Source organism: Opisthorchis viverrini, assembly GCF_000715545.1.
Source record: "Opisthorchis viverrini unplaced genomic scaffold opera_v5_154, whole genome shotgun sequence".
Classification (NCBI taxonomy): domain Eukaryota; kingdom Metazoa; phylum Platyhelminthes; class Trematoda; order Opisthorchiida; family Opisthorchiidae; genus Opisthorchis; species Opisthorchis viverrini.
The window spans coordinates 1,057,866-1,073,967 of record NW_008751809.1 but is presented as its reverse complement, the minus strand read 5'-3'; the positions used below and the strand labels follow the sequence as shown (position 1 = coordinate 1,073,967).

The window sequence follows — 16,102 nt, the reverse complement described above, 5'->3', positions numbered from 1 at the left end:
TACTAGCAGTATCTGTTATTTCTAAGATGAGGAAAACAGTCGGCTGACACCCTTTATATATGAAACCGTGTATATGACAACAAATTGTCCTACATCAGTGTTTTCCTGAGGTTTACATTGTGTGCTCAACCTCAAAGACGTATCTGTTAAGGATAAACCTGTTCACCCGGATGACAGTTAATTTCAATGGAATGAAATTACCCGCGTTCCTCCACTGTTTAGCGGAGACAACATATTTTATGTCAGTTTAACTTCAGTGGTTCACATTGTTCACCGGATCCATTCTCACGGGAAATCCATTTACCGACGACCGTTTGGCTTGCCGTTTAGCCATCATTCATGACTTACACAAAGCAAACCATTTACTTTATCGGTATTTACTCCGGGACGTTACGGAGTAAGTTCGATGGTAACCTTCAGCATCCGATAGATTAACTTTAAAGTAGCTGTGCAAACTGCTAAGCGGCTTCAATGCCTATTTTCCATCTGCATCGTACGGTATTGCGAGGTTTTCACGATAATTGCGCACTATGAAGATTAGTGAGATGTTCCAAGAAACGAGGAGCATGCTAGGTCTTCCGTTCAACCTCGTTGAGGCCACCCATCGTGTCATCGACTGGCAGGATTCGACACTTTGGCAGTTTGCTCCGGACAGTGATGAACCATTTGGTTACCCGAAGCAAGATTGATCGGTCAGAGAAATTATCATCTTAGTTCACAGGTAGGTATTGGGCATTGTTCAGACGCCAGGGCCAACATACATTTTGGCCTTGAAAAGACAAGCTAATTTCAGGGCCTTGGTTAGCAAACAACATTAGCATGAACAGCCGTACTAAGGTGGATATCTTTAGAGGGGGATCTGACGGATACGGAAAATACGGACTGACTGAATGCTTTTGAGCAGTCGTATGAAAAGGGATATCTGATCATCTCATCGTCTGGTTTACAGTTTGCATTCCAATCATCTACACTGGGTGAACCCTGAGACAATCGCAGAAAAACGAAGTGCTTTTGTGATGATTACAAGCCCGGTCTGAACAACATCCAACCTAATCGATCACTATCACGTTGCAGTTGATGCGCAGAGCCAGCAGGAGGGAACTCGAAAGCGAGTGTTGTGATTTCAAAAATGGTAGCATAAGGATGACTAAAGCCTTTTCATTGTTAGAAGGATTGCATCCCTCTAGGTGCATTCTTCGTAAACAAATAGGACATTCGTAATTACTTCACACACTATATTTTAGCCCAAAACAAATCAACTGAGTCCCTGCCTGCATTTCACTGGATGGTTAGAATAAAGTTAGAACCATAGAGTAATATATATTCCACAGCAACGCGCATCACCACAAAATCTCGGTTTTCCTCCCTTCAGCGAACACAGTGTCACGGTTGTTTGAAAGGAACTGCGGCTGGACCCGATACCACTTACGAAGAAGCAACATTAGAAACGTTCACTTATAAGTCAAACTGGATGAGGTATACCAAATCTCAGTTGAGAAACCCTATTTCCCCAACAAACTGAGCCATTAAAGCGCAGCTGCCAGAAAAATGCAAGGACTTCAAAACCATTTGTATTACTGATTTATTAGGCATTCTGACTAGGAAAAAGGGGTCATTTAGATGATGCCGAATACCTATACCATGTTCTGAACTCGAATTCCTCATACATATTATAGTCAGTTAAATGGTGAATAGAAGACACTTTTCCAAATATCCGGACTCTCATACAGTTTCACGAGCACTGGTCTACCGCTCAGAATGGAATTATTTAATGAGAACGCGGAGTATTTCAACAGCCCAACCCTCGAAAACTGATTGAGTGTACTTCTCCGTTCACCAGGTCTAAGCTTTTGCCTCGTTAGCTATTAGCGATTCAGTGGTTGGTTTTTCTGGGGTAAATCTCTCATGTTTTCCTCATTGTGGAAGTCAAATCAGTGGCATTGTTTCTGCCATATTGTTCACAGTGAAAAAAATGTTTTTCAAAAGTCTGAGTTAACCAGACTGACGGCAGAGGCCATCTCAGCACTTTGTTCTGTCGACTAACAAGCCCATTAATATATCCATGCGGCTCCGGGAACTTTTCTAAGTATTTAGTATTGAACTATATCTTGTAGACCGTTTGCATCAATTTTCAGCCACTAATTTGTCACTGGTGTGGACATGCCAATACTGCGTTTCAAAAATTAGAGTTTTTCCGGCGTACAATTTCTATTTATATGAGTAGTTTTTGTACGCCACGGTATCTGATTTCGTTGATCCTCTTCAGCTTTTGGAAACGGTTTTGCAATTTGGATAATGAGAACCTCACATAGCCCAGTGAACTTTTAGATTTGGTGAGCTTTTGATCGATTTCGATTTTTATGGATAGTTGAAATTATTGAGTTTCAGGTTCAAAAACTTGCCTCAGCTCTTTAGAGCGGTGACCTGCATAGGACCACAGGTCTTCACTTTGTGACTTCTACCATTTAATTTTGGTTCATGCAACCATCCGGTATGGCCGGTTCCTACGGTTCGAAGTCTCTCCCAGTGAGGTCTTATGTTTTGTGTTCACTTGATAAATGCAGTTATCCCCAAGGTTACCTCACGTATTTTTCTCTTATTAAGGAAAATTCCAAAGATAATAATGCTACGACCATGCAAATTTGCTGAGATTTGCGAAGCTCTACTAATTCGTAGATCCTGATGTTGCTCTTGATGACGCACAGCTTAGCTAATATGAAACAACGAGCATTGTTTTGCACCCATCACTTTGGCAAGAACTCTTCTGTAGTCACTGTCGGACAGCTGAGTACAAAACTGGCTATCTTCCTCCTAAGAGTAAGGTGTTGCGGATAGAAGTGCCCCATAAACCAGCGAAAAACTGTCTGGCGCGATAATTTTAAATTGTCAATACTTTTGGATTTTTGTCACTTGGTTTAAGTACGCTGCTTGTAGCCGTATATAGACTTCCTGTTCCAGCGCAACCACCTGGAAATCTCACGTTGTGTGGCAATCATTAAGCTGGGAATGTGTCAGAATTTTATCACCTTAAACGTTATACTCACTTGTATATAGACAAATGGATGAAAGCACTTAGACATACTCTGCCACATCGGTTGCATGGTACATTGGAATTTACACTTTACACGAGGTTATGCAATCTGATTTTCTGTTACTCTGTGCATATACGTCATGATTTAATTTTCGAAAGTGTCGCTATCAAATTCCTAAGTTATGTTGCTTTTGAGTGTCTAATCAGCCCGCTCAATTTTTATCCTCACTGTCTAGTCCAGTATAAATGGGCGGGATGAAATCAAGACTCGAAAAATTCGGATCACAGTCATGAGATACCTCAACTTATCATGGATTCTCATGATGCGACTGATATCAGACCAGATTGCATCAAGATTTTCCTCGACTAATGCTGAGGAAGTGATTGATGAGCCTAACAGTCCTAGAAAACGACGAAAGCGTACTCAAACAAAACAAAAGATCAGCCGCAATACTTGTCATCCGTGGTCTATTGACGCCACTGATGCAATAAAACCTGCGGGATCCCACTCACAAGCTGGCTTCTCATCACGCCACGAGACATCCGCTCCCATTTCCCCAACTCCAGCCTCACCGACGACTCCACTAACAGCCCCACTAGCAACGCCTGAAACAGGTTTTCCATATACAGATGCTTTCCAAGCTGAAGACGACCCAAAACTCCGGGAAGATTTGGTTTCATTCAACCGAGACCAACGTAAGTTAAAAACAGGATGTACATTTTGCCACTAGCGATGACCAAATATTGAATATGTGACCTGGTACAAAAACCATTCGCCCAGAGAATATTGGTGTCTCAGATTGTGTAGCTTGGCTTTGTTCACTGAGCAGACCAGTCGTCTAAATATCAATCGAGGTGGCAGTATCAGTGCGCCTTTGTGAAGGGATGAGTGCAATGCACTAGTGAGAGTGACATGCGCAGTGTTGTATGCACCGATGGTGTCACCTCGATCAGTGATTAATCACTGGCAGCCCAACTTCTCAGCCGAAAGAATGCATCAACTGTCAAGTTCTAACAGAGCGTTCTGCTTCACTCACAAAGCTATTTCAAGTTACGAGAATTTGTGAGCTCAGGCTCTATTTACCGCATACGAACTAACAGATCTGCTTTAAAAGCAAAAAATTCTTCAGCTCGCATGGAACCCTTAGTTAGGAATCACCGATTGAGTTGTCAGTCAACTTCCAATCACGTGACTTACGAATCGACTGGAGGACGATAGTCTTAACGCTCCATTAAACCACATTTTCATCAGCCTGCGGTATCTGAATGGGGTATTGTTTGCCCAGAATTTATCGGGCGTTTCTGATGATTCCCAAAGAGATTGAAACAACTGTATACTCCCCTTCAACATTTTTAGGCCTATAGTGACCTCACCTGCGGGATGAAACCTGGGTTACTTCAGACCGATTACCTTCTATAGGCAAAAACATAAACACTGGTTTATCTAACACTACCAACAAAATGAAATACTAATAAACTATTTTGACCGATAGATTTAGTAACCATCGTCTTGTTTTTCGGGATGAAGGAAGTTTGGTGGTTGTTAAAATGTTGTTTCCAACTAACAGCTTTGTTATTCAACATTTAAATGCAAAGCGATATTTTCAGTCAAGAAATGGCGCTTGTCTAGAGGAATGGCCTTTCTTGAACGACTGCGAGTTGTTTCACTGCAAATGGTGGTTGGTCAAGGGGACAAATAGGGTCGTTCACATGATACCTTGCCGCCAGAAGCATCTACTTGCCTTGCACAACTCCTTAGCTGGTACGTCTAAATTGGCTGGAACAAGTCACGCCATGTGTTAATGCGGAGTTCAGTTTCCAATTTGCTATTGCATTTGAAGCAGCAGCTGACTTTTCAGAAAGTGCAGGTGCTGTATACACCGTGCTTAAAGCCCAGTTACTTTGGTTGTGCTTTTGTAGCAAATATACGTAATTTTTATAGATAGATGGAGGTATATATATATGATTGTATTTCTCCGGTTGCTTCGCGAGTCAAGCCTATATCTGTTGTTTTCGGGCTGTTCATCAAGTTGTTGTTTGCTCAACTTTGGTGCTAGCTTGAAACACCTTTGTACCATTTGCGGTCGGAGGCATGCCTCCTCCTAAGCTCATTGTGCTTATGTAGCTCCCCAAAGTTATCAGATATTTAATGATGCCGCTGGCCAGTTAAAGGGTCCCATCCCCGCAATCCCGTTAGTTCTTCCGCGACATAATTTATATTGAGGTTTATGATCCTTGTATTTATTTTGAACCTGAACATTTGTAAGTCTACAGAAGAAAAGCAGGACTGCAAATTCTACAATGATTCAATATTTCAAGGGAGTAAACACCAAGATACACCGCTGCAAATAAGAATATTTCTATGTAAAACAACTTTTCTAGGCTGATCAGAAGATAAAATGAGTGTTTTATTGTTTAAACAGTTTACAGAGTTTTTATTCTACTTCAAGGACATCCAGATCCTAGACTGGCAGTTCAGTTTTGAAGTAGCAGGGATGTTTATCAATGTTACTGAGGGCTTTCAACTGGAATTGCAACATGACATTTTTCTAGACATTGTAAGCAATGGAACATCCGATTCTTCCTTGAACCAAGATGAACCATTCACTTCAGTCTACCGTCCTACAAAGGGTGCCTCATCACAGTCACGTAAAGATCAATATACATTATTAAAGCGACAGTAATTCGACGTCTCATCACCTTCTATGGGATGATCAAGCGAAACGCTTGCGAGCGGAACAGATGCCCTAATTCTTGGGTCTTTAGGGATTGCAGCTAATGTGTACTCCTGAATAGGAACACACACCACACACATTATCTCTTTGGAAACCAAAGTGCAGTCTTTCGGAAGATTGGTAGATGATTTGAAACATATTATCAGTTCACTTCACTAATCAGTGGATTAGACTCTCTGGAAAAGGCGAAGAACATAAACAACACTGGGGACTAAATAACGGTGTCACTTGGTGTGTGTTCAAAGACATCTGGACACAATTCTTGTTAAATGGGCTGTAATTTGTCCGGAGTCGGATAATGAGAATATATAAATATTAATTCTAAAATTGGGGACCAGCGAACAGACTGCAAATTCACTGAGGCAGCATTGTGTAATGTTGGCTGAGGGGCCAGAGAACACCATGAGATGATCACCGCCAAAACAAAAAGGAGACAGACACACTCATGATGATAACTAAAGTCGGATACGAGATTCATTATTAGGGTTGCAGTGTGTTGGATAAACAAGAGGGAACCGGTACGAGATTGCACGAACATACACGTGCTGCTTGAATTTACTGGCTTGTCTGCACGAAAATCAGGATACATTGACATCAATGTAAAAATTTTTTACACATTATTCGGAAGAAGACTAACAAGGAAACATAAACTATTCTGTGTATGATACTCGAACAATAAAGCTAACCACTAAAGACAAAATCACCAAGAATTACAAAGGTCAGGGCAGCTCTAAATGCCAAAAGAGTTATGCGTGAAAGTAACCAACGGGAATATAAACCAACCAACAACCCAAAGGAAGAGACTGAACCAAGAATGCTCGTCCACCTAATAAAAGTAAACACCGCTCAACCGAGAACATCCTCGGACACAGAGAGAAATACTATAACAAACAAAGAAGAGCGATCACTCCATCAAACTCGGAGACCACAGAGCAGTACCAGTGGAGGATGGTTCAATATAATAGTTGGATGAGAAATATAAAAGGTGAGTTCCACCAATAACTAATTATGCACAACAAAGAAACCGCAGGCTGAGACGCAATCCGAAAAAGGAACAAACCATAACGAAGCCTAACTTCTCAAATAGAAGTTAGTTAACGAATAAGTCGGATGCTGGGAATACATTCCACAGTGCACCACAGAAAGACCAATGAGGTCCCAAAAGGTTATTTTCTAACAAACCAGCTGAATCAATACATATAGAGCACCTTGATACCTATGCAAACTTGAGCAGTTTTTGGAGAAGTCTTCAGCTACTGATGATGACTTCTCAGCTAATGGAAAACCATTTTGAGCCTCTTTTCAAGCTGAGTGACCAGATAGACAGCCAACTCATCGAAAAATTAGAAACTTGCCCTGAATTCCGATATTTTCGCGCCTGCGAGTTTCACCTACTTCACAGCTAGGTAGCCTAGTTCAAGTGCAGTGTCTGTTGGGCAAAAAAGAGTCTGTTGTGTATTTGTGAATCAAGAGGCTGTATTCTATTATTTTACGCTGGGACGCTGCTCGATGTTCGGTATTGGTCAGACACCTAATTCAAAAGAATGAAAACTTTGTCAAAACCGTTGGTATCTTTGGGGCGTGGAACCCAGTGGTTTCCGTTGTTGCAAGGGCTGTGGCCATGTGTACTATTCAGGCCTATTTTTTGTTTTGAGCAACTGGCATCGTTTCACATTTATTTATTATTGATTCCCATTTCAGAAGTGAAAAGAACTTTTGGAATGATTATAACGGAGGCTGAGATCGCGGCATTCCAACGCACTGCAATAGAATGCTTTCGACGCACGAAGACAAAATACACACCAGAATACTGGATACCAATACAGTGGGCTCAGCGACTCATACTCAAAGCCTTATACTCTGGGTACATCTTAGACCCAAAAACAGCCTACTACCTAATTGATGTAAGTTTATTTGAAATATTATAACGTTGAACGTGCGGTGGAGGACATTTATCTAGTAGGTACAGCGCTGCTCACAATAGGAATAAGCGATATTTGCATTGGTATTTGAGGTTACCATTTCAGTAGTTACTTTTTTTGGCAAATGTTTCGGTGCCAATCGAGGCGACGCCATCAGTATTTTTTTATACACCAAGACTGTGCTCTGCGTCAATTGAAGTGACTTCGCGTCACTGACGCTCCGTACAGCCTTGCCAGCGTCAAATCACTATGGTCTCAGTTGGTGGTGAGATGCTTGTAACCACTTTGTCAGGTTAAGTGGACAGAACAAATTAACAGAATTAGTTATTTGACAGAAATGCACATATAGTCACCTGTCGGAGAAAATAATTCGCCACTCTGCCTGTCTTCCCTCAGGATTATAATAAAAATAGCAAAAAGGACGTCTTTTCCCATGGCTTATTGCGAAACATCCGATACCAAGGATCAGACCAATCAACGTTATAATGGTTTTCGTCTACATTTTCTCCCTTTTTCGAGACGTGCGCGGTCAGTCTTATAATTATACTATGATGATGCATCACTTGTTCTGGTCTACCGGAGCATAAACGCTCAGAATTCAGGTTGTTGGTTAAACCATCGGCTGATGCTGATGGACCTTGGCCTGTCGTATCGATCTTAAAACCTTTTTAACATGAAATTCATCCGTTTTCTACGGAGGGTGAACTTTGGCAGGATCAAAAGCTGCATAGGAGAATACGTAAGTGACCCTCAGAGATTACCTATTTTTGTCACGGCTGCTATAGTACCAAGGCTTCGCATGCAAAATGCATAGATAGTGTACGTTAATGCATTCTAGCTGCACTGTATTTCAGAGGCCCATCGAGTCTGACAAATCCCCAATTTCTCTACGGCGTGTGATCATGTTTCAGAGCGTTTGGCACTAAAGTGCTTGGACTATTGATGGGCGACCAATAACAGGTATCAAGCAGGTTAATCTTTGTTCTGCTCCACTTGTTGTACATGGAAGTCTTAGCCCAAGTGATTATTTGATACTTATTTTGGTCAGGCAGCGAGTGAATCCACGAACAGATCTCAAAATCGCACAAATGAAGAATTTATTGTCTCTGGAATACCACATAAGATTATCTTTGAATCAACTAGTCCTTCTAGGAAGTGTTGTATCGATTTTGGGCTCTATTGATATAATTTAAAAGCAGTAGTGTCTGTCGAACAGCAATGGACTGTCGTCACTTAATCCAACAAGAAACTATAACGGTGTAATCCACCTCACCTTTAATACCTTGTAATATTGAAAAGAAACCCACTTAAAAAGACCGAAGTTTTACGATTGTTTTATAGCCAGCCTACATATTGTTTTGACTTCACCAAAGGTATTCTACTGTTGTATAGAGACAAATTGGCCACTGTGCCACCCGTGGCGATTCTCTATCGCTGTAAACCATTGTCACTGGTGCTCCGTTGCCTGTGTTTCTCTTTTTACAGTTGGACTAATATGGCTGAAGGATATTTCTAGCTCAGAAGGCGACCGAATATTTTCGTTAGACAAGTGGGCGAAAACTTTCGTTTCCCACCTCAAATGGTTCAACTTCTTGATTTCAGATAATGTAGTGTTTGGTTAATCAACATCAGGGACGTTACTACCATTTTCAGTGAATCAGTTGTAATAAGTGCGTCTTCATTACGAAAAGTTGACCGTGGTAACAGCGCAATAATTTACACTGAATCTGGTGGATCACTAAAAGTAAAGTGATTCATTAGTTTGATGCACAAGATTTTAAACTAGCAACTTACCGCGATCCAAACTATGACCCGGAAGCTGTTGGTTTATACAGTCGTCCCCACATACTACAATAAGATATATTGTTAGCGGCAATAGGTGCATGATTACCATGCTGTGTTAAGTAATATTAAAAGTCTGCAAAATTGGGTGCACAATTCAAATAAAGAAACCGCTCATGTTGTTCAGCAGGTGTGCTCCATATATCCGGTCTACTGAGGCACGGTTTGAAAGTTAGCAGCAGTAAATTGCGTATCCTTCCCATAACTTCAAATCTCGCAACAAAAACCAGTTGGGGACCAGCCAATGCAATTTAATTTNAGGTTTGGTTTGAAAGTTAGCAGCAGTAAATTGCGTATCCTTCCCATAACTTCAAATCTCGCAACAAAAACCAGTTGGGGACCAGCCAATGCAATTTAATTTATACGTTTATATATTTACGTATACAAAGTGACTCGGTGACAATGGTCTTTTTCTTCATGGCAGCAAGTCGGTGACCTCCGAAAACAGATGCAAGATCTTCAAATTTTCAGCAGTATTATGATTCCTCTGGTATACACACAGGTGAGCTGATTTATCTGTTTGTCATGCTGCAACGATTTTAAACAATGTTATCCGGGTTTCACCATGACTACTTTTGAATGAACCCTGGTTCAACAGGTCAGCTGAAGTTTGTTAGTTTTTCTTGACTATTTTCCGACCACATCAATAGTCTCCCTTTCTTTTGGACAACCAGACGACGCAGTAAAGTTGGATATGTTGTTAATTTATACGATAAGTTTGTTTCCTGAAAGCCGTGATTTCATGATGAGAGTTAAAACACACCTTTGTTTTGTCTACTATGTGAAAGCGATCGCTTCCTAGTCTTTGGGAGATCTTCTGTATTCAAGGTATCAGAGATTTATAATCAGGTTGTTAGGCCCGCACCGGGTCTCCTTACAGAGAAGAGGTCGGTGTTTTGTTTCACGGACTGAATTCCTAGCGTGCTCTCTTTCTTAGGCTAGTTATGATTTTAGAGAAAATCTTGCCGCACTCAAAGCGTTTTTATCCTAAAGTATATCGTATCATACCTGTACCCTTCTTCATCGGTGGGGTTGAGAAGACCAAAATGTCGGGTTGTAGTCTAATAAGCCAATTAAGACTACTTTCATTGTACTTCTGTTCACTCAGCTTATATTCTCTGCAATATACTCTGCAATGATAAAGCATGTGTGATTATTGTCAGTTATTTAATGAATTAATAACTAATTAGAAAAACTTTATAATTTTTCTAGCTTTGTATGTCAGCATTCTAGGAATGAACTTTCTCAGAATTCAAACTTTTAGTTTCTGTTAAAAGATTTTGCTCCTAGAAACAGGCTGTCATCCGGTAGACCGTTTTGCTAACCGTGTATCATGTTCTGTTCCCAGACGTCGGTGTGTCAATCGATTAGATGGTTACTCCGCAAAAGAACTGTCCTGCTTGGCGAAATTAACATCCAGTAACAATCACACATATACTTCGTACATGTATACATATATATTCCGAAATGTAAATCAGGCATTCAGATTTTATACTGCTGCCTAAATGTAGACCTTTGCTTTAAAAGGAGTTAACACAGCTTGGGCTTTGCAGTGAGAAACTACCCGATCGAAATAAAGAAAGCATTACCATTGGGGATAATGTTTGTGACTTAGGTAGTGGTATTTGATTTGCTTTCTGTGTTAGTTTATTCCACTAATGAGTTCCATCGACAATCGATTTGCGTCTTAGAAAACGATGCGCCAATAACCGTGGCTAAATAGCATTTTATTCTTTTTCGAGTTGGTCTGCGCTGCTTGTGCAGGTAGCAAAACAGGATTTGCTGAAGAATACTGCTAGTATTATTCTACAATGGAGGTGGTAGGCAAATTTTTATGTCGGTTTACTGAAATGGCATATTCCACTGGGTACAGATTTACTCCACACTCAAATAATCGACTACCGTTTATTCATCGCTCAGTCTAAACTGTATTTCTTCCTCTTGTTCAAGGTGGTGATTATCGCTGTGTACAGTTACTTCCTGTGTCAGATATTCGCGTGCCAGTTTGTTCAAAATCGGGAGGGAGCAAAGGAGAACAAAATCGACTTGTACATCCCAATTTTCAGCATATTTTCGTTTCTCTTCCTCATGGGATGGCTAAAAGTAAGTTGTAAACTGAAGATCAACTTGCAGGTACTTATCCATAGGTGGTGACAAAAGTCTCCACTGTTTCGTACCAAAAAGAGCTGGAGAACAGTGAAACTCTTGTTAGTATATCTTTTAGTTTAACAGCTGAATCGCGGTATAAATCTTTTGTAGGTTATGCTCATGACCAAACACACGTTGCAAAGTAGAAATGGGGGACTTAATGCCATGAAATTCCCCACTGAATGTACAGCTCATGGCCAAGCATGTCAGTGAAATCCTTGAGTAGACATTGGTGAATCACACGAAAGAAGCCTAAATTCTCATGAAGTAACTTACTCACAAGGTTGCTGAAAACTCTCCAAAAGCCCATGGCCAGTTTCACCCTTATTGGGTTCATCAGGTAGGAGCGGTTCTCTAGTTCTTGTGTTCTGCATAAACTCATATTTAGAATGAGTGCCTATGGCTTCTTACCTGTCTGTTCAAGAAATTGATCTCCGTGGAAATATACTGCGATCTTTCGAAAATTGTACTAACTGAAATATGAGGTGACCTTTTGGCAGCACATTTATTGGAAGAACACCTTAAACGATACGTAGAGTTCAGTCTCCCGTGAAAACCGGATCGATATGCAAATGGGTGGGTTTGTCGAGCCTTAATTCTTAAACGATACGTAGAGTTCAGTCTCCCGTGAAAACCGGATCGATATGCAAATGAGTGCGATTGTCGAAGCCTTAATTGTCTCTAATTATTCACGAAACCAGGCAAAACCTTTTTATCTACACTCTCTCATACTCCACTGTTCGATGGCTACTGTAAACATTGCGAAATTGCCTGAACTCTCAGTATACAAACAACGATTTGGCAAACGAACCCATAAAGATAAAAATAGGGGACATGGTGAACTGATTTGGCGCATGTCGAAAGGCACCTTCGACATATTTGTCATATCTGATAAAAATGGAAACAGGAATCCCGATTTTATCAGCTTATTGTAGCGACAGAATTACTGCAGTGAAACTGTCTGCGTAATCACGCAAACGTACGCTGGTTTGCCTTACCAATAGAGTGTAATGGCAGTACAAAATGACGGTTTCTGAACCTCAGGAAATCCGTATTACCAACATGATGCCGTGGGATTTCACAACCTTTATTTATGAAGCGGCTATACCGGAACCCAAACTGCCTGACAAGTGGAGTGTGGCTACACCTTCGCTGGTATTTGCTACAGGTCAGCCCCCAAAGGTTGACTTTATTCTTTCCCATTTTCGTCCGTTTATAGGTGTTGCATCTTATGTATATTAATAGAAGCGACAAGCCGGAAAAACATTTAGACCGAGTAGCTTCTCCTTATTGATGGTAGTTCAGCTTTGTTAGCGGCGCATAAGTTTCTACTCAGCCAGTCACCTGGAATCCGTGTTCGAAAAAGCTCGTTCGTATGTAGCCTAGCTGGTTCATTGCAGCACTAAATCGTGACCACCAAGTCTACGGCAGCTTTTAGTCGAGATATATATACATAGAAATATAAATATATGTCTTAATTATTCGGTTGCAGTGCTACATTGATTCTTTAGGTCACACACTTTAGCCGTACCAGAAATTTCTACAGCGTGCAGCGTGACAAACGGCGCCAAGTCCGCGTACTGTCAAGTGGTATTACTAAGCTTTTTCAGGGTAATTTAGTATTTTACGCTAAAACAGGAGTATAAGCACACAGAGACGCAAGTGTTTAGTATTCCCAGCGATGTTGCCTTCTCACGAAAAGAAAAGGTTTATAGGAGATCAGCCCTAATCAGCGAATTCCGGATGCCCAACTGTTGGCTGTGACTGAGGAGACATCACCCAGTGCCATCAAGAACACTCAAGAAACAAATAAGTTGGGGCTTTTTGGAAGGCATCCTATGTACTCTGGCCTAATGAGAACTCGAATTCCATGCTTTACTGCAGGCTTCCCCTTTCTGGCCCACCCAAGTACGGTTCTGTACATCAATCCTTGAGGTTGATGGCATGAGGGTCCGGAAATTACCTCTAGTCCTCGCACACAAAGCCGGCTGCATAGAGTAGAGATTCCCTTGTCTGTGGTGCGGAACCTAAAGCATGAGGATTCTGTTGAATAATGGAAAGAATGATGGCCTGAAAGGAAAACCACTTTTTTGCAAACGAACTTACATGCCCCAGGGTAGAACTCGGCGCGTTGAGTGGGACTCAGACGGATGACTAAGGAAAACTGATGGCAGCTGGTAAAGGTTATATGTCCTACTGGGGTGAAAAATAGAAGACCGAAGTGAACGCGGTAACATTTGCAGCTTCACATTTGACTGGACGAATACTGGGGGAATCAAACTGCATAAACTTGAGCCTGATGGCCATCCGACTCCGGATGTCAAAAAAAGTATTTGCCACGTTTAGCACTGCCGGTGTTCTCACAATGCCAGCCAGGTGAGACAAAGAAGAGAAACAGAGATCACTTGTCACATGTCCAGATGTTCATTTCGGAACCAAGCAAAACTAAATGGATCTTTGAGAAGCCCGTTTCGGATACACGTTCAACTGATGTCTACCCGAGAGAATAAAAACAGGATCATGATATTGTTCCGACCACCACAGGAAAATGCTGTACCAGAAATATCGAGACGAAATTGTGACTCTATCCGGAATATATGTTTGGAGGCTTTGCTCAGCAGAAGTTCGTAGCGAAAACTTCTGCCTCAACGTTGGCAGTCACTTTGATTCGGTTCCGATGACTGACAATATTCTCTTACTAATGGATTTCAGATATCGGTCGAGATCATCCTCCGTGTTCTCGAAAGCGATGGTATCCGAACTGTGGATGCCTACGACGATTATTTTTGAAAACATGTCTCAGACAACTGGACACCTCAACAAGCACACAGTGCCACACTAATCCGCTCAGCTGTGCTGCTTCTTTCGTGAGACTTTCCATGGATATGCAGCGCATGAGTGATATGAGTGGCCAACTGACTAAAGGCAGTCTGACATCTAGCCACACTATGTAAACTTGGCCAATATAGGCATAAAACTTGACAGTAAACCTCTCAAACATCCCAGAACTGTGTCCTTCGAAATGACAGTACATCCAGCCAGCTCACAGGACTCCCTACTTGCGGCGAAAAGAGAATTTCGCAAATATCTGAAAGTTATATATGTATCAAGGTTCCCAGGTTGCTGGCATGGAGACAAAGGAGGCTTCACCTGATCAGATATTGCGGATGTGCCGTAAGCACTACAATAAACGTTGGAACAGACCTATGGGCGTTGACAAGAATGAGAGAGTGGATTGGCTGCTCCAAGGACGGAAAACTGCTCCTGGACATTCCTCCGACCATAGCAGAAATACGGTAGGCGAATATGCAGTTGCAGAATAGCAATGTAGCTTGACAAGTCATTTCCACAGCAGATCGATTCGCTTAAAGTCCCCTCACTCCAGAGAAGGTATTTCTTCGACTGACCAACACAATCTGTCAGCAAGAAGTTCTAACGGAATTAAAAGTTGATTTAGTCGTGCCACAGACAATTACAGAGTCGATGAAGTGCTTAGCCGCGCGACAAAGCCCATTACACCACCGCTATTCAGCCACCTGGAAAACATGTAAAGGTGATTGTGAATGCAACTTTTGTGAACGACAGTGCTGATGTGCAGTTCAAGTATAAATTTGATGGACGTTGGTTTATTCCTAAATGTTTTGGCTCGGAGTCTGACTTACACAGCCAAGATCCGCATTCTTATGTTCACGGATGATGAGTTAGTGTCCACACATACGCATGAATAGGGTTGACATCAAGCTGGAAATTTTCTGATTACCGTTGCGCATTTCGACCTGAGTATCAACACGTGAAAGTTTGTTTTGCAACAACCTACGCCAGATGAAATTTCAGCTAGTTCTCAATGAACCGAGACTATGGTAGATTTTGTGGACTGGGATGTGGACTTCTGCTACCTCCGAAGCGATTTACGTGATGGCTTAACCGTCGGCTGTGGACTGAGATCTCGTGGTGCCAAGTCTAGTGTGGCTTTCGGCAAACTCAACGAACGGATGTGGGTAAGCCGAAGCCGATAACTGAAGAAGAACCGTCAAGTCCGATGGTCGGTGCTCTTACCCGTCCCTTTGTATTGTACTGAAGCATTAGCTAACGCGATTCTGATACTTTTGCAGACTTCATATGCATTGCTGAACAGATGCCTTACACGGAGATCCCCCTAAGGATCGTTGTGATGTGATAGAGACCACCATTACACATGTCTATCCACTGGTGCTAGTGTTGAGGTTCCAAAGCAGCCTCAGTATGGTAGGCCGAATACAAAATAACGGTATCCTTACAGATAGAAGCTTCGATACCAGGACATGATTTAAAAAGCTGAGAGCTGCCGACGAGAATTTCATGAACTAGGAAAGAAAGGCAAATAAAATGACGGCGTGGAGCAAAATTATTCGTGAAGGCATGAGTTTGTCATTTCAGCTATTGAG

The 16,102-nt window shown here is 41.6% G+C and overlaps 1 protein-coding gene across 1 annotated transcript in view; it reads left to right on the top strand.

The window, feature by feature from the left end:
• T265_06972 (hypothetical protein) overlaps positions 1-16,102 on the top strand; it is a gene marked incomplete at both ends in the record, with an annotated part of 64,527 nt that overhangs the window by 25,089 nt on the left and 23,336 nt on the right. The window contains 4 exons of the mRNA XM_009172378.1: positions 3,268-3,727; positions 7,468-7,670; positions 9,955-10,032; positions 11,481-11,633. Coding sequence (XP_009170642.1) covers positions 3,268-3,727; positions 7,468-7,670; positions 9,955-10,032; positions 11,481-11,633 — 894 coding nt within the window. The remainder of the gene's footprint in view (positions 1-3,267; positions 3,728-7,467; positions 7,671-9,954; positions 10,033-11,480; positions 11,634-16,102) is intronic.